This window comes from Eretmochelys imbricata, chromosome 1 (genome assembly GCF_965152235.1).
Source record: "Eretmochelys imbricata isolate rEreImb1 chromosome 1, rEreImb1.hap1, whole genome shotgun sequence".
Taxonomy (NCBI): Eukaryota; Metazoa; Chordata; order Testudines; family Cheloniidae; genus Eretmochelys; species Eretmochelys imbricata.
This window is the reverse complement of record NC_135572.1, coordinates 195,800,795-195,825,970: the sequence shown is the minus strand read 5'-3', so window position 1 is coordinate 195,825,970 and position 25,176 is coordinate 195,800,795. Positions and strand designations below refer to the sequence as shown.

Here is a 25,176-nt window from a genome sequence, read left to right as displayed (position 1 = left end):
GCCTCACTTCACATGAACTTCAGCCTCCTAATTACATCTACAGCATTCTCTTGTTTGAGGGGAGCTAAAATTAGTGCTGTTTGCTTAGGCGGTCTGTGTTATGGATCTAACAATGTTTGTGATACACTTCAGTAGTTAATGTTATCCGAAATGCTACAAGTTTCAGGAAAGACATTGTTCCCCCATCATAGTTTCTCTTTGCAAAGTTATGATTATAAAACATTTTGTTCTGTCTCAATGTAATCTTCCCTTCCAATCTTGCTGTTAAATGTCTCAGATTTTGTATTTTTCTAACATTTCTGAAAATCATCATTTAAGTTGAATGTTTAAAGTAAAACTTTTTTGTTAGTGACTTTGCAACTGTGCAATGCCTGCAGTCATGCAACAAAATTAAATCTGTACTGTACTCTGATGTAGTTGGATTTCACTGGTGCTGAATGTATGTAGGTTGTGAAGCACTTCAGGATGAAAGTTGCTTATAAAATATTGTTCAAAGAACATGTGACTCTCCTGTTTTTAGCAACTCTCTATAACCCATAAATGTAATACTTCCACCCACAGGGAGAACCCGAAGGTATAAGAAGCTCAGATACTATTGTAATGACAGATGTGAGACGAAATGCAACAGGAGAATACAAATGCTCTCTGATTGACAGAAGCATGGAGGACTCAACCACCATCACCGTTCACTGTAAGTCATTGTATTTTTCATTTCCAGAAACAATTCAAACATCTTACAAATTCTGGGCTAATCCCACCTTGCTTTACTCATATGATTAGTTCTAATGACTACATTAGAACTGTATGCAGTGTGGTTGTAACCATTTCAGTCCCCAGATATTAGAAAGAAACAAGGTGGGTGAAGTAATATCTTTTATTGAACTCAGTCACCTACAGCAGAACTGAGCATGGAATAATTGCAAACACTATTTGATCCTTTGTCTTATTTTTTTCTAAGTGCATTTTTATTAACTTGATACCTTTTAATACCACTGTAATTCAGTGGATTAAAACAGACCTGCAAACTGTGCTGACACTCTGCAACTTGTCAAAAATACGTTTGCTGGCCGTGATAACTTATGTATTTTAATACAAAAATTATTGTATGAAGGCACTGTCTCCAAATCTATTTAAATTTACAGAAGCATCATGTGGTCCATTATTATGTCAATCAAAACCACAATTCACAGGAATTTCCATTCTAGATCATACTAGTCCAATATCCTATCTCAGACAAGGGCAAGTAGCACTTACTTGAGAGGAATGTGCTAGGAACCTTGTAGGTGGACAATAAAGGATTAACTATATCCATAGTGGACATTTCTCCTTAAAGCAGTCATTTAGTGTTTGGCTTATTACCTAAAGCATAGGAGAGTTTATATCCCTGTGGATTTTGTCGTTACCTATAAAAAAAAAAAGTGTAACCATTTTTTTGAATCCTGTAAACTCTTGACCTCAAATTCTTGTGGCAATAAATTCTACTGGCAAAGTAGACTTTTTTTTTTAAGTATTTATTAGTTTTAAATGTGTTGCTTTTCAATTTCATTTACTATCCACTTGTTCTTGTATTATGTGTAAGGATAAAGAGGAGCACCTAGTTTGCATTCTTTACAATATTTATTATTTTAAATACCATTGCCATACCACTCTTATTTGTCTCTTCTCTAAACTGTCTCCATGCTAAAGTATCCCTGTGCTCTTCCCCCCCTCCACACACACACACACTTTGCATCCCTTCCATTTCTGCTCCATCTTCTTTTAGATAATGTAACTGGAATTGAACACCATATTCCAGGAGATGGTATAATATCAATTTATATCATGGCATCACCACAATTTCATTGTTCTTCTCCGTCCTATTATTTACGTATCTTAATATGTTTTGCCTTTTTTTTCTTTTTAGTGCTAATGCATAGTGGGCAAAGGTTTTCATTAATTATCTCCAGGGATGCCTAGCTCTTTTTCCAGAGAGATTACAGTTAATTTAGAAATTACTTATCTGTATGAGTAATTCAGACTATTCTTCTAATGAACATTATCATACATTTAAGGAAGACTTCCAGCATCTGCCATTATGCTGTCCATTCACTGAGCTTTGCAAAGTCCCTCTGAAGTTCTAAAATATTAAAGGGTCATCTAACCTGTAAAATTTCTTGTCACCAGCAGTTTTTTCCATGTCTCTATTCATACCCTTTTCCAGATTATTTAAATTGTTTTGTGACTTTTAGTGAGTTCCTGATCCATGACATTATTTCTCATTCTGTGACTACTTAATTTCCTCAATAGTCTTTTACAAGAGAGATTTTTTTCCAAAGGCTTTTTAAAAAAAATCCAAATCATTTTTATCAGCCAGTTCTTTTTATCCACTATTTTGTTTACAGGCTGAAAGAATTCTAATGGGTGGGAGAAGTCATGCTGATTTTGGTTTATTACTATCATTAAATGTTCATCTTGGTGTTTTATAATGCTGCTGTTCAGATATTATTTCATCCAATTTCCTGGTACTTAGTGAGGCTTGCTTGTCTAACTCCCAGAATCACCCGAGCATCATCTTTAAAGATAGGGGCAACATTTACTGCCTTTGAGTTTCAATATAGTAGCTGATGTTAATGAGTGCATATAGTTGTCAAGAGCCACTTCTTGCAGAATTCTTGGATGTATAGCATCAGGTCCTGTTGTTCCTCTTTAATTTAATGTAATCAGTTTGTTCCTGTATCTATTCTTTTGACACCTCAATCTCTAACGTTGCTTCACTTTTATGATTTAAAGATTATTGGCCTAAGGTAGAAATCTCCACAACATGTGTTGTGGTGAGAATTCATGTAGCTTCTCTTCCACAGCTGTCTCCTCTATAATTGCTCGCTTTACTTTGATAGTTCAGCAGAGCTGCTGCTTCTACCATTGCTTTCTGCTTCCAATATACTTGTATGTTTTCATGTCTTTACCTGTTTGATCTTCAGATTCTATCTTTGCGCTCCTGACTTCCATCTCACTTTTTAACCTACCATAGTTTGCTTCTTTCAGTAGGCTTATTTGGGGGGGGGGTTGGTTTTGTTTTTTAAAGAATGCTTGTATGGCTCAAATTCTTCAACCTGTCCATTTAACTATATTTCCCCCCCCCCCCTTTTTGCTTCTCCTGTCATTGCAGGGGTGTGCATTCCTTTCAGTGATTCAATTATGGTATACTTAAGTAGTCTTACCACTGAGGTTAAGGATTTATTTACTCACTTTTGACGTTATAATCTTAAGGAACAATTAGTAGAAAATACTTTGTTTCCATCCATGAATTGATATATACCAGATTATTTGGGTTTTTTTTAAATAGATCTATATTTCATTCATAATAGTGGGTGCCAAACAGACTTTTTATTGGGCAATTTGACTGTATTGGTCTCTTACAGGTGTTGGGTTTTGGAAAACTTCTTGCTGACACTAAAATACATTACATTACCACTTTGCAGAAAATCATGATGCTCTATGGAAAACACAAAAACATTAAGTGGAAAGTACATTGTGAGAGCCATATAGAGCTGAATATTGATATTAAAACACCTTAATTTTGGTTATGCACCAAATTTAGGGGTATATTATGTCCATACAGTAAGTGTGCCAGGAAGTGGGGGACAACACCAGAAGAAGCCTCCTCACCCACTGACCACAAGGACTGCATGAAGTTAGCACCAACAATGGTATTTGCCTTCTCAAGGGAAGGTGGGACATTTGTGGATCCATGGTCCCCATCAAGTGACCAACGCAGCTTAATGGGGCAGCGGAGAGTGCATGTTGTACCCTGTCACAGGCTAGTCAGGTGTCCTCACTGCTCTATATAGTTCCAGGAGACACTGTTCCCACTTGGAACACAATGTATCCCTGCACTCCTACTGGTGTTGCTTACCTCTGTCCAGCCTCTTATGTCAGACTTAAAGGATTCTCTTTTCTGCTGAGGAATGTGTGCTCAAGCTAAATGAAACTTGATTTCTGAAGGAGTTCTGCTAATAGAATTTATCCTTGTAAACCAACATGATTCTAGGAAATCTATAATCAATTTTAGGCTTCTAGACTGCAAGAAGATCATTAGTTTTTTGTAAGAGATGCCAAGTCAAACATTATTAAAAATCTAAGGGAAATTATTTTTCAAATGATATGACAACCTTCAACTCCCAGTAGACCAGAAGGAGTTCACACTGGAGTGTTAAAATATTCAGGATGCCAGAATTACATGACGTACTGCACTTAACCCTCCTGAGGGTTAAGAGTTCAAATCCAGTCTTGCACTTCCTAGTTTTCTGACTTGAAGTTTCCCATTCTGTTGTGACGGTGGAACATCTCTCTAGTATTTCCCACATTAGTTAAAAGGCTCTTACATCCTCAGGTGCTGTATGGTGGTGTAATGACGTGTGGGATGTAATCCTCACATCTTTACCATGCTACTTCCTATGCAAAGCCAGTACTGCTATTGATCCAAGTCTTCCAGGTTACACTAAATTAGAAGTTGGTGTGTATTAAATATGGCACCTACTGTGGAGTTTGTTTATAATGACAAATTAATGAAGGAAGTTTTAAAGGCAGAAAAGAGAAACCCGAAGCAAGTCAGTGTAAAAATAGAGTATTTTAGTAATTTTTTCCCCTCTAGAGAGGCAAGTGTATGCAAACCTTTTTCATACTGCCCTGCTCAGTAACATCTGTGCCAACAGATGAAAAGTAAGTGTCATGGTACATAAGGAAAACTGGTATATGCAGAGAAACTGTTTACCCCGATGCCCACAATGATTTCCGAGGGAGAATCCTCTGCCAAACGTGAGCTTGTCTCCCAGCCCATTCTATAAACACCTCTCAGGGCTTTGCAGTTCAGAAGTAAGATCTTAAGTCTCGTATTCACTGCAGTTTTCCCCCAACTTTGAATTATTCATAGCAATATGTGAGAAGGGTGGTGGCCTCTGTTCTTTCACTGAAAAGGGAGAGACCCTAGCATGAGGAGGTCTGTGTTTAAAGACTGCTCTGGTCAGAGTGTCAGTCTTGCCTGAGATGAAGGCCAAGAATGTAATGAGTTCTTGCTTCCTGTGACAAGATTCCTTCCTGAGTGGTGGTCTATGATCTCTTGAGTCTGAGTCAATATCCTGCTTCAAAGAAATAAAGGTATGAGTAGACATTGAAGGGGAATCACCCTGAGGAAGAAAATTCCATAGCCTCTCTACCCTGTATTAAGCATGTGCTCAGAGAATAGGAGGAAACAAGTTGAGTGAGAACTAATCCTCCCTTACCGAGGTGAAGCAGCAGTCTATGCAGTTGCTCTGTGTCTGAGTCATTGTGGGGAGAACAGATGATCTCCTGATATATCTTACTGAATCTTGATGGTTTTGCTTTTGGGGACATGCCCTCTGGAAGAGGGAAACTAAATGATACTGATCAGGCAGTTGTCTCTCTTTGGTTAGGTCTTTATACGTGTGCCTGCTGTCTGAAGTAGCAAGTGAACCAATAGAGTTCATGTAACCACTGATAGTAGAAATTAGGCCTATATTAGTAATAACGCCGATATTATTAACATTTGACAATATTCATTATTATTGCGAGATGGGCACAGTCCTCTCTTTGATGCCTGCATCCCTTAATTATTGTATAATGCCCTTTCTAGTGAAATTGGTGAATGAAAGCAGCAGAAAAATTGACTCTTCTGTTGAGTGAATTTGCAATGAACCACAATTCACTGGTTTAAGCAATTCTAAGATCTTTAGTACTTGAGAATATACAGATAGAAATTCTCTATCTGCATCATCAGCTGTGTCTCAGGTATGTCTAAGATGACTGTTGCTGTAGTGTCTGAGGATTTAGAATCCGGAAGGCAAAACAAGTGGATAATAAAGGGGGCATCTCTTATATAGATTTCTTGATTGCCTGTAAATATAGGGAAATGGATAAAGAAAAAGTAGGTGACAATTTAATTAGAACTCCGTTAGTTGCCCGAATGTGGTAGTGGTATTTTAAACCCTTTAACGCAACAACAACAAAATCCAATAAATTCAATACCGCCATTTTCATGAGAATAATTATATAGTACTACAGAGCTGGGCAAAAATATTTCTCGTCTTGTGAGTGTCCTGACCTAGAAAGAACAAAGTGAGACTTTAGGGCTCTGGCCCTAGGAAAACAAACATTTAAAAAACCCTTCTTTTTGAGGTTCACCCTCTTGTGTCTAGCCTGGCTTTTTTTTCCCCCAGCTGTTGTTAAGATGGTAGGATATGATATGTTGCAGTGCTTTTCCAGAAAATGCTGTGCCATGATGGGATTATAATCTACTGTGGTTCAGAGCTTCACCAGCCACTGATTTCCATACATGCAATTTTTAGGATGACTAGGCTTTTTGGTTTGCATAGTAAGATGCTAGGAGGTGGGGATGAAAACAGATGTTTAACTGGGCGACTTCCCTATTCTCTCAACATAGGATTTTGTATGCAAAAAACAAACAGTAGCATCTGGAGTTGCCTAGCATTTGAAATGTCTGAGACCTTATGGCATATGTAATCATATAAGAAGTAAAAAAGGCAAATGGTGCATTGGAAAGCTACATAGTAGTTGATGAATGAGTGTGTTTTAAGTTAAGAAGAATTCTTAGAAACAAGAATCAACTAATAGAACATATGCTGCCTCCCTATCTCTGTGACAAAGGTCCTAACCCACTCCTCCCACTAAATTGCCAAACCTTCCTGCACCATCCTCTCACCCTACCTCCCCAAACTGGGGCAGCTCTTCCACACCTCTTAAGAGAATCAACCTGTCCTTTCTACCAATTTCAACAATTCTCTCCCTTGTCCTCCTCTGTCCGATATCCCTAGAAGCAGCTTCTAAAATTCTTCTCTATCCCTCAAGACAAGTCCTCTAATCAGATTTCCACCCCACTCCTAACAAAAATCCTCCTCATTCCACACTGCTATTCTCTTTGCAAAAACCTCTCTCCCCTACCTGGACAACATCTCCAGTTTCATGAACCCTCCTGGATCATTTTTCCAGCTGCACAAGATGGAAAAACGTCTGTTTATTAGCTGATCTGTGTCATGTTTCACTTTGTTAGACTATAATTATAGTAGATATGCATATTCTGCATTGTGTTCTTTCAGGATCATTCTTTTTATCTGTCTCACTTAAAGAACTGATTTAGATTCCTTTTTTGAGCAAACAATCTACGTTTTATCAGTGCAATAAGTCCACTGATTTCTTTTTTCTGTAAACCCTCAGAATGGTTCACTCTTCTGGTATTTATCTTTTAACAATGTTCCTTTTATCATAGATTTGGATTTGTCACTTATTCCTAGTGGAGAAGTTATTAAGCAGATTGGAGAAGCTCTGCCAGTATCATGCACCATCTCTTCCAGTAGAAACGCAACTGTGTTTTGGATAAAGGTTAGTAATAATTCTTGTTAATGCCTACTCACTTTATTTGGTTACCTGTTAAGATTTCTCCCTCAGTGTTCTGGGAAGAATCTTTTTTTAAAATCGATCTTTTATAAGCAATGACCACCTAAAATATTAACGTGGACATTTAATACTGTACATTTTTGGACCAATTTGCATAAGTTTTCAAAGGTGACTAGTGATTTTGGATGCCTCACTTTTTGGTGTGCTACTTGACACTTTCAGAAAAATAAAGTGCTTTTAAAAACTTTAGCCACTGTCTGAAAATCATTCCCTTTTAAGGTGCCCCACTTCGGCACTGAAAATATTGAGGTCGCTAGACACACTAAACACAGCCTATATCTTCAGAAATTGTTTTTGTCATGTTTCCCATAAACATACTAAAAGGACAGCATATGTTGGCGGGGGGGTTGACAGGATGTTTCAGGGCATTGGTAAGTGAGAAAGTTTGTCAGAGAGTGTTCAAATCTGATCCTGATTGATAGACCACCACCTAATTTGACTGGTCAGTGGCTTGTGTTGAAAGAAAGTGTCCATTTATCACCACTGTTACCAAAACTGGCAGCCTCTGGCCATCTTAGTAGGCCATCTTACTAGGGAGGCCAAGGACAGAATAGACTATAGACACCAAACTATCTTCTGATCCTCTCCTTCAAAGCTGGGACCTATCGTGGTGGGCAAGGGGAGGTGGCATAGGTAAGCTTGCAAGCATACTTGCCATGCTGTCCCTGTTTTGTATATAAGTAGATCACTAAAGCCTGCTGAGCTCTCCATACAGCACTGTTTAGAAATTGGAAACCTCTTTTTTCATACTTGGCACAGCTGTTGCTAATTACATTGTCAAATGCTGGGTTTTAGTTATTGGATGGACGGTTAAACATTAGGAAGAAAAAAATCAAATGTACAAATACCAAATAGGGAATAACTATTTGGCTAGGTGGTAATACTGCAGAAAAGGATTTGAGGGTTGCACTAGATCACAAATTGAATGTAAGCCAATAATATGATGCAATTGTGAAAAAGGCAAGCAACATTCTGGGGTGTATTAACAGGAGTGTTGTATTTAAGATAAGGGAAGTAATTGTCCCCTCTGTTCTGCTCTATGGTGAGGCCTTGGCTGGAGTATCTAGTTTTGGGCACCATGCTTTGGGAAAGATGTGGACAAATTTGGAGAGAGTCCAGAGGAGAGCAGCAAAAATAAAAGGTTTAGAAAACCTGAATCTTGAGAAAAAATTATGAAGGGGGCGGGACCTGATAGGTCTTCAAGTATGTTAAGGGCCATTGTAAAGAAGACTGAGTGATTGTTCTCATGTCCACTGAAGATAGGAATCTGCTTAATCTGCAGCAAGGGGGATTTAGGTTCAATATTAGGAAAAAAAATTGTAACTATAAAGGATAGTTGAGTACTGGAATAGGTTCCCGAGGTAGGAGGTTGTGGAATCCCTGGTCTTTGAGATTTAAGAAAAGGTTAGACACCTGTCATGGATAGTCTAGGTTTACTTGCCTTGGTGCAGAGGATAGACTAGATGATCTCTTGAGGACCCTTACAGCCTTATGTTTGTATGATTAAGGTCCTGATCCCACAAAGCATGTGTGGAGTTCCACTGAAATCTATTGCAGTGCTTATTTATAATGAGGTTGATGAGAGACTCACACACTTAACTTTAAGCATATGCTTATTTGGGTTGGGGCCTAAATTGGAAATTATGTGGACTAACTTCTTACTTTATCAGGACAATACCAGAATGCAGACAGATCCATCATTTTCAAGTCTACAGTACCAGGATGCTGGAAACTACATCTGTGAAACTACTCTACGGGAGGTTGAAGGGTTAAAGAAAAGTAAAACACTTACACTTATTGTGGAAGGTAATGGAGCACTTAATTATGCTTTGTTAATACTGTAAATTGTACAATTCACAATTATTTTACCATAGTGCTTAAATATAATAATCTTTTAGGAAAACCTCAGATCAGAATGACAAAGAAAACAGAGTCAAATAAATCTAAAACAATAGTCTGCCACGTGGAGGGTTTCCCCAAACCAGCTGTGCAATGGACAATTACTGGTACTGGAAGCATCATAAATAAAGCAAGTATTTTTCTCATTCATTTATGCACAAGATTAAACTTGATAAGTTTATGGAGGAGATGGTATGATGGGATAACATGATGTTGGTAATTAATTAATCTTTAAATATTCATGGTAAATAGGCCTAACGGCCTGTGATGGGATGTTAGATGGGCTGGGATCTGAGTTACCCAGCAAAGAATTTCCTAGGTATCTGGCTGGTGAATCTTGCCCATATGCTCAGGATTTAGCTGATCACCATATTGGGGTCAGGAAGGAATTTTCCTCCAGGGCAGATTGGAAGAGGCCCTGGAGGTTTTTTGCCTTCCTCTGTAGCATGGGGCACGGGTCACTTGCTGGAGGATCCTCTGCTCCTTTGAAGTCTTTAAACCACAATTTGAGGATTTCAATAGCTCAGACATAGGTGAGAGGTTTTTCGCAGGAGTGGGTGGGTGAGATTCTATGGCCTGCGTTGTGCAGGAGGTCAGACTAGATGATCATGATGGTCCCTTCTGACCTTCGTATTTATGAATCTAAGTATTAGTGTTTGAGGTCTGGAAAACCTTACTGACTTTGAGGGATTAAAGAAAACAAATATGCATGCATGGAGATTGGCAGTGATAGTCCTCTGCATAGCATAGGTTGGACAGCATGCACGAGCAGTTTGCATTAATTTCTTATGGTCAAATATTACCTTCAGTTATACCTTCACAGTCTTACTGAAGTCAAGGAGGTTGCACTAGACGTATATAAGGGCAGAATTTGGCCCTTAGCTTGCAGCTTCAGGGCGTGGATCATGTCTTGGAGATATATAAATAACTGACTATTTATTAATTTTGGGTGCTCTTTTAGTTTATTATTTTAGTTTTAGTTTATTATTTTAAATGGTTCCCTTTTTCAAAACTGTAAGATTTTTAAAAGGTATTTACTTCTAGAACTTTCCTTATGAACAATTCTAGTATGACATTACAGTATACATTTTTTGTTCGACTGATTTCTTTTCCTTTCCAGACAGAGGAGACCAACTATGTTAATGGAAGATTTTCCAGTAAAATTGTAATTTCTCCTGAAGAGAATGTTACATTAACTTGTATTGCTGAAAACCAACTAGAAAGAACTGTCACCTCGATGAATGTCTCTGCCAGTAAGTGTCTTCAGTTAGAAGCATTTCAAAAATGAGCAATAGAAGTGGTTTCCTTAAAGTTTCAAATGCCTTTTGCCAGCTTTTCTCTCTAAATAATGTGAGATGCTGATCGGTGCTGCAGTAGTATTAGAGGGTTGTTTTTTTCCCTTAAGTTCCACATCTCCTGTATTAACCGACTTTAGTCCTCCAACCCAGCCTAGGTTGGTAGTGAAAGAAATTTGTTACTAGCGAATGGCTGTTCGGTGGCCTACAGTATGTGAAAATGAGTTGTATGATTTCAGTACAGTTCAAAGTGGACCAGTGTGCATATCACAGAAATCACAGCAGTGCTGACTAGCTCTCTTCTTTTAGCAGAAACCTCCCCTCAAACACCCATACTTGAACCCTGCAGGTTAGGGTTATGGCATATTGGCAAGGGGAAATAGGCCATGCGCTGCCATGGCTCATGATGCATCTGCTTTGGGGATAGTACTTCAGACTATCTATATCCTATCCTTCTCATTCATACACATTATAAAATTACTTTATTATTGAGATATCTTCTTTTCTTAGCCTCTAGTTTTGTGGTTTTTTATTAACTTTTTATGTGATTTCAGAACAGAATCCATTCATAGGTGCTAGGGTTTAGCAGACTACAGTAATGATAAAGTAGTAAAAAGTTACCCTATCATGAATGCTAACATATAAATGCTTAGTCAGAAGTATTCATAAGATTAAACTTGTCCTTTTTTGGAATAAAACACTTTTACATGATGCATTATGGATATAAAGCAAGGATTGCTGCCTAAAAAAATAAGATTAATTATTTTGTTGTGTGGCTGATGCAGCATTAAGTATGAGCATTTCGGGTCTAGCTGTAAAATAGCTCATTATATTGTTAAATATTACAGCATAATGTCAGGGTGAAGGTGACTTTCAGGTATCAAGTTTTTGTTTTTAATGTTTTTTTTATTTCAGTAAGTATCCCAGAATATGATGAGCCAGATGAAAGGAATGGTATGTAAGTGCTACAGAACCCTCTTTCTATCTGCTCTAGCTTTATGAAGTGTCATTGAATGAGTAATTTCCACAGTCCTCTCTGCCTTCAGAGTTCAGTTGAAATTGCCCAGTCTCAGAGGCAATAAGAATTAGACCCTGTTAAAAACTTTGCTTAATAGCAATGAAATTTTGCATGTTATCACAATGCTCTAATAGTTTTGACTTTTTGACCACCTTTCTTGCTGGGGGCATTGCTTGTATAGAAAATGTTTAATGCTGTGTATTATTATTGTTAGACACCTTAACAACTTTTCTTCTTTGTTTTAGGTGACAACAGAGAAAAGGTTAATGACCAGGCAAAGCTAATAGTAGGAATTGTGGTTGGTCTTCTGCTAGCAGCTCTAGTTGCTGGTATCATCTACTGGGTATATATGAAGAAATCAAAGTAAGACTTAATATAGAAACTTGCTCTTAACTTTTTAAAATTAAAATAATGTGTACCTATCTGTTTAGCTCCCTACAGCATTTTGAAAATCTAGGGGCGAGAAGTTATCCTCATTTATAAAACTTATTTTGCATCTGAAATTAAAATGAATATCTTAATATGGAGGCAGTGTATCATCTAGGGGTTAGAGCACAGGCCTGGGAGCTAGGACTCCTTAAATCTGCCCCTGATTCAGCCATGTGGCCTTAGTCAGGTCACTTAGTGCCAGATTGTGTTTCCATTTAAGTTAGTGACGCTTTTCCTATTTGACTTAAGTGGGATGTGGTATTTCAGTTTCTGAGTCAAATGATGGGCTGTCACATCTGTGCAACCTCATGGATGGTCAGGTGAGTTCTTAGTGTAGGAGAAGTTGGCCAGCTCATACTCTCTCTAATTACCTGAATTTTATAGAAGGGTAAACAGATGCCAACTTCACAGGAGTATGTGAAGCTCAATTAAATTGTTCATATAGTGGTTTGAGATACTAATGAAGGAAGTTGTATTGCTTGAAAACTAGACATTGCCAGGGCTGACTAAAAATCTAGATCCAGAAGGTAGAGTCTATGTTATACCTATTAGCTCTGCTCATTTTCAGTTAGCTGTATTTCTGTACTAATGAAACTATCTGGAATACACTGGACAGTCTTTGAAATATCTTCCCCCTCATCCTCATGGTTATCAGGTCCCCTAACCATATCCAGCTTGCATCTGGTTCTGCTGAGTGTAGTCTTAAACTCTTTTCCCCATACATAGACTGTGGCCCTGTCAGGTGTGAAAGTGCAGACTTATGCTACCCCCATGCCTTCTCAGAGATTCAGAGGAGCTATCTGATTTACAGCAGCTGAGGATCTGGCCTACACAGCACCAAGATCATTTATAAAGTGTTCTGAAAGTGAAGGTAGTTATGTATGTTGTGTACATATTTATATAGACAGACATGCAGTATTAAAGTTTACTTGTATTTCCCTAAAACTTTGCACATGGATTTGCAATAGCTATATAATATACATATTCTGAGTTTTGATATGAAGAATTGTTTCTCATTCAGTTGCCATACTTACAAGGGCTTCCCTCATCTATTTCTGGCATTATAAAGTGCTCCCATGAAGTCTTTAGATTTTACTTCCATACAATACCACAAACATAGCTGTGCAGGGGATTTTTGGAATTTCCTGAATAAGGAAGCTTTATAAACATATGACTGAGCACAGAAATATTAAGCATGTGCTATTTATAAAGCTTCAGGAAATAAAAAAAATTAAACTTCCCCACCACCTTCAGTTATTACTAAACAAAATGTCCAGAATTTTTCTTCTCTCTCTCAATGGGGAGTCCAAAGCATGAGGTAATGACTCATTTGTGGGGGGGAAATGTGATGATTCTTAGAATGTAGTGTGTCCTTTGCTGTGATGTGTTTCTATGCTTTATGGTGTTAAACTTTATTTTCCAAACTTTAGAAATTAAACATGAAACAAAAGGCATAGGAGAAATGGGAATATCATATTTATACTTAAAGTAGAAAATTAAATTAGCAGTGAGTAGATAGGCTCATTGGGGACCAAATATTTTTTTAAGTTATGTTTAAATCATAATCAGTCTGTCTGACAGTCACTAGTTTCTTAAAAAAGAGAGTACTAGTGGCACCTTAGAGACTAACCAATTTATGTGAGCTGCAGCTCACGAAAGCTTATGCTCAAATAAATTGGTTAGTCTCTAAGGTGCCACTAGTACTCCTTTTTTTTTTTGTGAATACAGACTAACAAGGCTGCTACTCTGAAACCAGTCATTAGTTTAAGTGAATTATATTGCTGACAAGCACCCACTTTCAGTATACATTTATATTAACCTGGTCTCCTCTCCCTTGGGAATCAGTTTCCCTGTTTTCTGCATGCAGTACTTCCAAAGAGCAAGCAGAGCATCAGTATGTATGAAACAGAGGATTTCAGCACAAATTACAGCCCATAAATCTCAAATGCTGTCCTCTCAAAAACACCATTGCAATACTTATTGACACTGTGTGTCCAATCACAACCCTCCGTTTCCACACAGGCCACTCCCTCGAACAGTTAGTCACTTTTTGAACCCACCCTCGAACAGTTATTCACCTAATCTCTGCCCCCAAAGTGACGTCAATGGAAAGTCTGAGAAGGCAGCAGCACAGAACTTTCAAACCCTCGTGAGGCAAGAAAAATGTTTTTTTTTCATTAATGTATGTTGTGGTTTGTAGAATTTTCTATTGTCTTGTGATACAGGATAGTAGGAATTGTACTCACGGCCTTGGAGTGTATTCACAGTAACTCGCTTCTGTAGCTATTCATCACCTCAGCTTCACTTAATACAAAAGCTGATTATTGCCACGTCCTCTTCACCAGTTCAATGCAAATTAATTAGCAATCTGAGTAAATTGCCAGTGCAACCCCCAGCTAGGCAAAGTCTATCCATATTCTTGTCTTCATCTCATATTTTTAACTCTCTAGGGAATGGTTTTTACATACATATATCATTTAGAAAAGAAATCCAAGTAGTGCCTCTGTTTCCCTTCACTCTGAAACAGAAATCCCGAGGGAGAATTTGCATTTCTAAATAAATTAATTAAATCTTTTGTCCAACTTTCATTATCTGGGATTGGGAATACACAAATTCCAGGTAATGTTATGAACTAGTTTCCACTGATTTATTGCAGCTTTAAAATGAAGGAAAAAACCTGAAATTTGGCTGAACATTCAAACTGCAGCAGTTTTTACCGTGATCAGATGCGCACACAATTGTTGGAACCAGTCAGCATCCTCAGTCATTCTGAGCTAATTGCTAACCTCTTCCCAGACTGAAATTTGTCATTGAATAATTAACAAAAATTTTACTTTTTTGTTATTTTGTAGATGGTTAGTATGTTAAAACCAAAAGTTGCACAGTGTGTTACAGAACCCTCACAAGTGCATGTGTCTCATATACTTAGTTACAAAGGTCACGTTATTGTAAATGGGGGAGACAAACGGGGAGCGAGCTGGTTGTGCTCTATATTTAATGAGTATAGTCTAAATCAGAGAATAACACTGGAAAATTATTTTTTCACTAATTGATACTACTTATTCCACAGTGATCTCTAAATTAAAAAAATGTTTGAAAGCGATCTTCCCCCAGCAAAAAACAAGTGAACCTGTAAACCCTTTAGCACCATTTTACCTACCTTTCAGAGAGCCTTTGAGTCAGGAACCCCTATGGTAATCATTTTCTTGAAGGCAGGACTTCTGAAGGGAAAGCTTGAAATGTCAAATGAGGAATTAAACTTTATTAAAAGGATATAGGGATCCATACATTCTGAGTGGAGAAAGAGAGAAGTACAGGAGGCAGACACACCATCTATAAAATTAAGTAAAACAGTATTTTTATAACCAATTTCTGACACTCTTGACTTGGTTACAAGTTTGGTTCAGACAAGTAGTCAGCTGTTTTTTCACAATATATTAACGTGCCATCTCTATTTGTGCATCCATGCTCCCCAACTGTTGTTGTTCTGAATTAATTCTGGGAAAGTGTGCATATCTATGTCCCCTATTGCTCCAGCAGGGGATAGACTACCCAGAGGGGGAGACAGTGGCACTTAGGGTAATGGAGACCCAGAAACTCCGCTTTAGAGGACTAGCAAGTCTTCTACATACATACTATAAGGGGTTCAGTCTACACTACAAAAATGACAATTTTATGTTCTCCAAGGAAGCTAGCAAAGGCAATGCAGTTAGCTACCATGGTGACTAACAGTATTGACTAGATTATAAATTATGTTTCATGTCAACTACACAGGGTAAAAATAAAACCCGTGGTAGTGAGTCTCAGATTCTGGGTCAACCGATTCTACCTTGTGCTACAGGACTGAAAATAGCAGTGTAGCTGTTCCAGATTTCAGAGCCCAGGCTGACCTGGAACATCTACACTCTGAATTTCAGGGCCAAAGCATGAGCCTAAGTCAGTTGACTTGGACTCAGGCAGGCTGCTGCTGGGTTGTTGGTTTTTGCCATGTAGATGTACCCTGTGTCATGAACTGGTTATAAAATCATGCTGTGTCTAGGCTAATGGGGTTAGCATGCAGAAGTTTCCTAGGGCTGCAGGTCCAACCCTCCTCATACTGCTGGGAATCGCCATGCAACAAGGCTCCTGTGTTTTAACAAGGTAATTTAAACAGTGTTAAAAATGCTGGCAGTTACGTAAGCATTGCCTGCTTTAGGGCTACCGATGGAAATTTTATACTAAAGTCCCTAGTGTTCAGCAAATGTAGTGAGACCACTGAGAAGTCAGCCTCTGCCAACATTGTCATAGTTAAGTCTTGACAGAGTGGGTGAGGTAATATCTTTTATTGGACCAACCTCTGTTGGTGAAAGAGAAGCTTTCAAGCACCACAGACCTCTGTGGACTACCATATCCTGGGACCAACGTGACTACAACAACATAGTTAAGTCTTCAAATTTAAGTGTTCTAAATCCATGTGTAAGCATCTAAGTGGCCTGGTTCTCAGAGGGGCTGAGCATGTGCAGTTCTCATTGCATTGATGTGGGCCATATCTTAACTTCTGTGAAGGGGATGGGTACTCAGCCCCTCTGAAAATCTGGCCACTAGTACAGGTGGCATAGTCACCCAAATTAGAAGCCCTGAAGGGTTGAGGAAGAGGTATGTGATATTCAATCCTTACATATAACATAGTTTTATTTTTAAACAAAATTATTCTAACACCAGTTGGACCATTACAGCAACTTCTATGATTTTTACAATAGAACAACTTTAACCTAAGCAGATAAGGTTGAAAGGCTTTGTATCTGACATTAAGTAGCAACTCACAGGAGAGCCAAAGTAGGGACAGCAGCTTTGGGATTTTATAGTAATTCTGCATCTCTCTCTCCATTGCTGTGGTTCGTTCTCTCGAGTCTAACATGTCACATTTGAAATACAGCTCTTGAATTGTTCAAATTTTAATATCCAATGGAAAAATAGGCCTCTCTCTGTCAGTCACGTTCCCTGGCAGAAACAGTAGTTTTCCTATCATCCCCTGTCAACTTGTCCTTCTCTGCATTTGTTGGTACCCGTACCCCTTTTGAGAAAGCCTGGTCTCATCACTGAAAAGGCCCTCAGGGGTTATCGCCTATAATTATCTGCTCAGCACATTCTTCTCCCACAAGACTCCAAATTCTTTGTCCCTCATCCCTACTCTCAATCTCTCTATTTTTGTAACCTAATGTTTAGAAAGGAGACCTGCTCATGAGGAGTTGTTCAGATGACAAGCAAAATCCATCCAAAGAGAGCAAATTGGTTTTTTTCTCTTACTCTGGCTTAGAGAGATTTGCAAAAAAATTTTAGGATCACATGAGAAATTCAACCACTGTCAGTATTGATTTTTCTTCTTGTTTGGTTTCGTTCACTCTCTCATTTTCCTCTGTGCGGATCAGTCTTCTCTGGCTTTGAGATATTCAAAGAGAGAATGAAAATAACTTCCCAGAAGAGACTTACAATGGGTGTAACAAGTTACTTTGTAATATAATCCCACTGTTTAAATGACAGTTGTCTACAGGTACATCTGTGCTGCATAGTTAACCCAGGATCTTAAATTTTAGCCTTAATTTCTACCTATCAGTATCATCCACAAAGAAAACCCTCTGATCTGGGTTTGGAGGACAGACAAAATCACTCAAGTACTGATAGTCCTCCAATATTCTTCTAATGCTCTTCCTCCCCCACTCCCCCAAGGATTGACAAGTTCTTCCATACTTGATCAGCAAAGAACCCTAAAGCATCTGAGAAAAAAGAACAATGGGATATGCCCTGAGATACACACAGGCTTGTGCCGAAACAGTGAGGACCCAGTAACACGGGTAGGGCTTTATTGTGGGAATGCTCAGATCCAGGTGCTAATCACCTTGGTTAACTGTTCAGTTTCAGCATAACTAGTGATCAGAGACTTGGATCTTTGAACTAACGCAACGAATTCATGCAGAGAGAGACCACAATAGCAATACCATTAAACAACATAGTTGAAAGAAAGTGGTAAAAAGGCTGAAGTAACTTGAAGCATTAAAAATATACTAGCCAATGTAGTAATCTACCTTAAAACAGAGAGGCAGCTATTGCGATTTCAAATGTCCAATCATCTATTTAGACCTCAGGTCCATCAGCCTTTGTCACTCTTGCTTGACCTGATGCATCAGGTCTGCTGCCCACTTTCCATGCTGGGGAATTGGTACTTCCAGTAGTAGCACTTCAGCCATGTCTGAGATTTGGGATACAGTTGTAAGCCCCTGGGAAATGTTTCCCCCTGACTCATTTGGATTAGGACGTGACTAAACCAGAGCCCTTTATACTTTGAGGTCACTTAAACTGAGGCTGTTGGCAGTGTTCGCCTACGCTGCTAGATGCAGCTAATGTCTTTGCACAGGCACACCCCACTAGCAAAAATAAAACCATTGATTTTAGAGGGCTGTATGCTGACTAGCACCCGTGTGCCATGTCACAGTGTTCTGCTAACTTGTGCCATCATTGTATTTTGCAAGTCAATGTCACTTCAGTCCTTTACCCTGAAGCTGTGGTAAGCATATGCATAAATCTGTCACAACAGATACTTCTATCAAGGAAACAAATTATCACAGAGAAAGTGTATATGATAAGCTGCTTTGACATGAGATTTAATGTCTCACGGCTTTTAAAATGTTATCACACTATTGCAGCAATCTTTCACCTTGGCTGATGGTGAGGTTTCTCACATTAAATGTTTGGCTTGTGGGGTTATTCTGCTAAACTAAACTAAGCACTTAACTCTCTAATTCATCTTCACTACTTACATTAAAGCAGACCTGCTATTTTAAATGAGTTATACCTCTTTCTCTCCCCCCACTCTCCCCAACAACATTTACAGTCTCTTCTCTATCCAAAAATGGTCAGAGATCCAGAAAAAATGCTTTGGGCACTGAAACAAGTAGAATCTAGGTGGTACCCAAAATGGTTTTCAATCTAAGAAGTGATCGACTTCTGCTCAGCACAAGCTCCAAAAGCTATTTTAATGTGGACACACACAAAGATTGTTGTGTTGATAAAGATGTCTTAGCCACACTTCGGCATTTAAAGTGCCTGTGGACAAAACCCTTAATGAAACATGCAGAAAACCTAGGGAATTGTCAAAAAAAAAAAAAAAGATACATGTGCACAGCCAGCTTAGCCTCAGTAAACAGAATTCTCCTGGGCTCTTTTGCAATGTAGAAGTTCCATTGTTACTACTGTATGCATATGTAGTCCTACTGCAATGCTTATTGGTATATTCATAGTCCTATGCAAATGTTTCTAGTGTTGGTAATTGAACTCTTAAGAATTTTTTCTTTGCAGAGAGGGAGAGAGAGAGAGAGAGACACGCACACTATATAGTAATATGAACAAAATGCTACAGACATGCAAATGAGACACTGATAATTTTTTTCTTGTAGGACACCATCAAAACACGTAGACAAAGACCTTGGCAATACAGAGGAAAATAAAAAGCTAGAAGAAAACAATCACAAATCTGAAGCTTAAAAGACAAATGTCAGTCATTCCAGGTAAGCAATGTGAACTGAAAAGCGTAGTACCAGGGTGTCCACCCTTTGGAAAGTAGAATCAGAACTGTTTACCTGTGTATCCTATATCCTGTACAGCAAAGGGAGGTTCTCTTTCAGCTCAAGAGCTAGAGAGCCTGTGCTACTGGAATAAGATGATCCAATATTGATCTTTAGTCAACCTAGGACTTCAGAGTTGAGAACTATGGGAAATTATGACGCCTTGTTCTCCCCTTTCAGACTATAAATACTCTTACTAAAGACAATAGGAATTATTTGTATTCTTGTGATTTTGGGGGAGCAAGACCCATGGCAACTATGGATTTTTAATAGAGCATGTGTACACACATTAAAAGAAATGCAAAAGGATTCTGACGTTCAGAAATAAATGATCGCATGCATTTGAGCTCATGCACTCAGGGAAATTTAGTTATAAATAATTATATGATGTATACTCAAAGGAGAACATTTAGTTTTATTCACTATAGATAAAAATTAAAGTTTTTGGTGAGCTCAAAACAATGTACGTTCAAGAGATGAGATAAGTTCTAACAGTAAAACCACATACTATTACTAGCCTCGTGCTGGAGGTAGTCATTGTGCCATGACTGTGCAAGAGAAGTGGAGACTTCCCCTCTTCTTTATAAAACAGAAGCTGCAGGAGGACCCACAGAATCCAAACAGCAATGAATACAGTGGTGGTACAACAAACCAACAGCATCCTCCAGTGGTCAGATGCAGCCACCACTGCTGCCTCTGTCTTCTTTTAATGTCACAGGCTGGGTCTTACACCGTCTTTCTGAACAGTGATGTCATTTAGCACACACATATTGTGGAAGGCCAGGGTAAAGGGGGTAGAAATCAGTTTCCAATGTTCTTTAAATTATGGAAGTAAACAGTCAAAAGATAAGCTTTCATATCAAATTATCAAATTTACTCAGTTTCTAAATTAGTTTTTTTAAATTTGTGTCTCCACTTTTGAGCCTTCAATTTGAGAAACTTTAGAAAGGCCCAGGTTCAGAAAGTGCTGTGCACCTATCCTTTGTCAGCCCTCTTTGAAGTGTCAAGTTGCAAAGCCAAAAATGGAGGGGGACAAAATCATTGGTCACTTGAAAATTTGGTGTAGAGATTGTAAGTTTATTACACCAGGTTTCTTGTTTCAGTAAGATGGGGATAGACGGGTACTTTAAGGGAAAAATCTAAGATCTTGAAAAAGTCTGGGTCTGAATGTTTGTTATGCATACAGTCTTGCCTCTAAATTTAGCATAAACCACCAGACAACTTTTCTTGCCACAAATACTCGAACGATTCAAAGATCTGAGAGACCCAAAGGAAGGGCGATCAGACGGTCCATATAAACCTCTACTACTACTATTGTCAGGAATGTCCCTATTTATTGTGCAATAGTGTTCTAATCATTGATATTGTAATTAAAGTTTATGTTGCAAAAGTCCTCCATAGAGTTTGCTGTGCCAGAGTTCATCATTCAGGTAGGGAGTGTGTGGGGTGGGAGGTTGCTTTCAACTTTGGGGGTGAGAGGGTGGTGGAAGACTCTTGCTCTGCTCTTTTAATTGTGCATACCCTTGAAATTCTGCAGTCCTAGAGTACACTGGTGGGAGGAAAGGAATGTCCAACACCAGGAGGTTGAGCGATGGGAGAAAACTACAAGCAGTCACCTTCTCCTTCCCACTTCCAGCTACTGGTCTCTCCTGCCTTCACCTGCAAATGGCAAGCACCTTCACATCCAACCCCCCCTGGAACTTCCTTGAAAAATCTGCTCTCTCCCCCTCCCCACCCATGAGTGCCCAGCTGCAAAATTACTCCTACCTACCTTTGCCCTGCTGACAGTCTTAAGAAAGATGCCCTCTCATATTGCAGATATCTGGACCCAAAGTAAAATGGGAAGGAAGAGAGCCCCTCTATGGATTCCTCACAATGCCACAGGGTGGCATTCCACCCTCCATTAAGTGATTGCTTGGGGTTGTATTTTAAGTGATCATTTTGCTGGCTGCAAACACGAGCCCAAAAGATACTGTGGTACTTTGTTAATCTGCTATGGATGTGAAGGCTTTAGAAGAACACAGAATTCTGAGTGTAAGGGATTTAAGGCCTTCAGAGGTGGTGGAGTGGTCCTGTTTCCCTCAGCTTTAGAGAATGTCTAACACTGCAATCAGAAGGTACGGTTGCAGCTCCTGCAGGCCTACCTGAGCTAGATCAAATCAAGCTCCGGCTGGAGCCACAGCAGTGGTACAGGTGGCCTCCCCCAGTACAACCCCACTCAGGATCTCGAGCTAGCTTCCATCTAGCTAGATCAGTCATACCTCCTGATTGCAGTGTAGACCTACCCTTAGTGTTAGAAGTTCATCAGGCCTAGACTTTGTGGGAAGAGAGAGGAGAGGGCTCTGGTGAAATGAATTTTGCACAATTGAATTCATTTTGTCCAAGAAGGAAGTTTCTTCATATTCCTTGTAAAAATGTCAAAAAATTAGTCCCTAAACTTAATTTACAAATTTCTGGGAAAATGCTCCCAGTGTCCCTAGCTTCTGTTTGCCAGAAACTGGGAGTGGATGACAAGGGGTGGATCATTCGATGATTGCCTCTTCTGTTCATTCCCTCTGAACTACCTGGCATTGACCACTGTTGGAAGATAGGATTGTGGGCTAGATGGGCCATTTGACCCATTATGGCTATTCTTATGTAAAAGGGTGAAATTTGAATCCCTAAAATTTCCACTGCAATTTCACATGGGAAAGACATGGTTCACTTCCTGCCCTAATGTTTTGTGTAATGGTGTTGGACATTGTAGTAGCTGCCACATCCACAGAGGTGACTATGTTAGTGATGAATTAAATTAGCCCTGGGTAGTATATGTGTATTGTTTTGGGTGCCTTCAAATCTGATGTGTTATATAAACATGAGCTTATCATCATTACATTCATGATTTGGAGAATGAATTTGATTCATCAGCAATGGACATATCTTTTTGTGATGTAATTTATAACTTGTTTGTAATATTTTCTGGTAACATTTATTTTGCAGTTAAATAAAGGCTATTAAAACTCCTGTCTAATTATGATAATTTTGCCAGTTACCTAGTTTAACTGACTGTTTTTCACATTTTCAGAGAATACATATAGAAGCATGAACGTGGATTGTATTCAAAACATATACAAAGAAGTGACAGTTATTCATGGTTCAAGTATTGAACAGATCATTCTACCAAGTTTTCAAAGGATTTTAGATGCAATTATCTCAAGTTTAAAAAAAAACTAATTTGGCATCAGCCAAGATAATAGGTCACCATGTTGTGTTCTGTTTGTTTTTGTAAATGTCTGCACTGAAGATTTTTTTGTTTGCCTTTATGTAAATTTTTTACGTAGCTATTTTTATACACTGTAAAGCTTTGTTCTGGGAGTTGCTGTTAATCTGATGTATGGTGTAATATTTTTATTTCAGTTTGTTTTTAGGACACCCTTTGAGCAGGTACATTTCTAATTCTGATTGCTATCCGTAAAACCCCTGCTTTTGTAGAGCAGAGATCTCAAACGTAAGGTTGTGTTATGGGGAATTATTGAAATTACAGTAGAGCGAGATGGAGCCAGGAATGACAAAAGTTCACTAAAGGGTTCATGAAAGTAAGAACAGCCACCTAACTGACCAGAAAAGGGCATAGACAGTTTCCAAGAATAAGCCTGAGAGTCTAGCACAGACTTCACCACAAAATTCTTGTTAGCCTGTGTACAGATTGCTGCTGCTAAACCTTTTCTCCGTGAGTGAATCACAAATGTATTGTTGAAAGCAGTTTGGAAAAAAGTTATTGATTGTCCTCACCGTCTCATGGTAGATAAGAGAGTGACACTGTAATTTTGAATTGATTTGAAGTCCTTTTGGTTATCCACTGCCTTAAAGTACTGTATCTTTTCTTCGTTTCAACAAGATAACACTCAGAATTGGATTTTTTTTTTAAAACAGTGGTCATATCAAAGCTGCATTTTTCCACAAAAATAGAATATATATATATTTTTTGTGTGTTTTTGTTAACTCCGCTACAGATATTGAATGCACCTTGAGATAATTTTAGTGTTTTTACCTGGTACATAATTTATCAAACAGTGCATATAATTGTAACAATGAAATGTCTATGTATCTTAAGTTTAACTTTATAAATGTGTTTTATGCTTGAGGAAATTTTTAGAATGATTATGTAAAAGGAAACATTTTTTGGATAGATGGCACTTCTGAGTTTTTACTCTTGAACAGAAGTGTAGTTTCTGGGAGAATGTATTAGACAATTCTGATCATGGGAGGAAAATAAGTACATAGAGTAAGCAGAACATCAGGTTTCCATTTTTAAATCTATGATCCAGGGGGAAAGTAAGTTTTTATAGACTGGTAGGCAAAAAAGTTAGTTAAAGAAATGGAAATTAGGAAACATTTTGCCACTTCTACATTATTTAGAAAAAACACTGTTACTTGTAAATTTGTAAAATGTTAAATGTCTGGGCGGTAGTGACTGATGTCTTAATAAAAGCTTCCTGTAGTGCATTGGCATGGATTAAATACATAAAATGTCCTATAAACTCTCTGCTGTATAAAATATTAAGGGGAAAATCCTGTTATTTGCCTCCAAACTTTGATTTGTTAATGTTTTATTTAGCAAAGGGGAAAAAAAATCTTGGTCAACATTTAAACCAAAGTAAAAGGGTTGGGGGAAAAACCAAAGTTATTTGTTTTGCATGGCTAAGCCATTGTTATCTCTGTAAATACTGTGATTTTTTTCCTTTTTTTTTTTTAGAATTTTGTTAAAAAATTCTAAAATTTTTAGACACCTGTTTTCCAAAATAAAACGTGAACACACAAAAAAGGTACTTTATATACCCTTTTTTTTTTATTTTGGTGTGAACACCACTGCTAACTGAAATGCAGTGGGAGTGACTAGGAAAAAAAAGTTGTAATGGCTTTAAGTATGTGATGAATGACAGAAGTTTATTGTAATTCTCTATATTTTGAGAAGAAACCTTCAAGACTGATAAATAGAGGGAATGGGTCAAAAAATATTTACCAATGTCTTGAAAAAAAACAAGGAAGATTTTAAAAAGTAATCACTCAATTTCTACATCCACAATTGTGAAAAAGGAATAAAAACCTCACTTCTTGAAATTCTGCTGCATCTCCCATCCAGTTTTACTCTTCAACCCCAGGAGACAGATTTTTCCCTGTTCAGCCTTCACTTCAGGCATGTTCCAGGAACCACCAGTGCAAAAAAAAAAAATGAATGTTTCAATCCATGCCTAAAAGATAATAAAACTGAAGTATGAATTCACCTGCCTGTTTGACATTTCAGTTCAAAGGAAGAACCCTGATCCTGTGAGTTCTTAACAGTAAAGTTACATGCGTGCGTAATCTCTGAAATCAGTGGGGTTCAGCACAGGAGCTGGGATCTGCCACACATTGCAGATCAGGACTCAAGAATCAAATCTTATCACATTATGCAGAACATGGGTGCATGTATTTAGTACCCATCATT

General features: G+C 38.3%; 1 protein-coding gene across 3 annotated transcripts in view; it reads left to right on the top strand.

Moving 5' to 3' along the window:
* Positions 1-24,966, top strand: part of ALCAM (activated leukocyte cell adhesion molecule) — a 175,911-nt gene extending 150,945 nt beyond the window's left edge. Inside the window, exons 8-17 of one of the 3 annotated variants that reach the window (XM_077821211.1) lie at positions 562-691; positions 7,283-7,395; positions 9,141-9,276; positions 9,369-9,499; positions 10,490-10,622; positions 11,580-11,618; positions 11,928-12,045; positions 14,134-14,265; positions 19,542-19,652; positions 22,774-24,966. In XM_077821211.1, the coding sequence (XP_077677337.1) occupies positions 562-691; positions 7,283-7,395; positions 9,141-9,276; positions 9,369-9,499; positions 10,490-10,622; positions 11,580-11,618; positions 11,928-12,045; positions 14,134-14,265; positions 19,542-19,629 (1,020 nt within the window). In that variant the 3' untranslated portion in view covers positions 19,630-19,652; positions 22,774-24,966. Of the gene's footprint in view, positions 1-561; positions 692-7,282; positions 7,396-9,140; positions 9,277-9,368; positions 9,500-10,489; positions 10,623-11,579; positions 11,619-11,927; positions 12,046-14,133; positions 14,266-19,541; positions 19,653-21,246; positions 22,730-22,773 lie in introns of those variants that run through there. The other 2 variants (XM_077821192.1, XM_077821201.1) reach the window with 2 other exon arrangements.
* Positions 24,967-25,176: the final 210 nt, after the last annotated feature.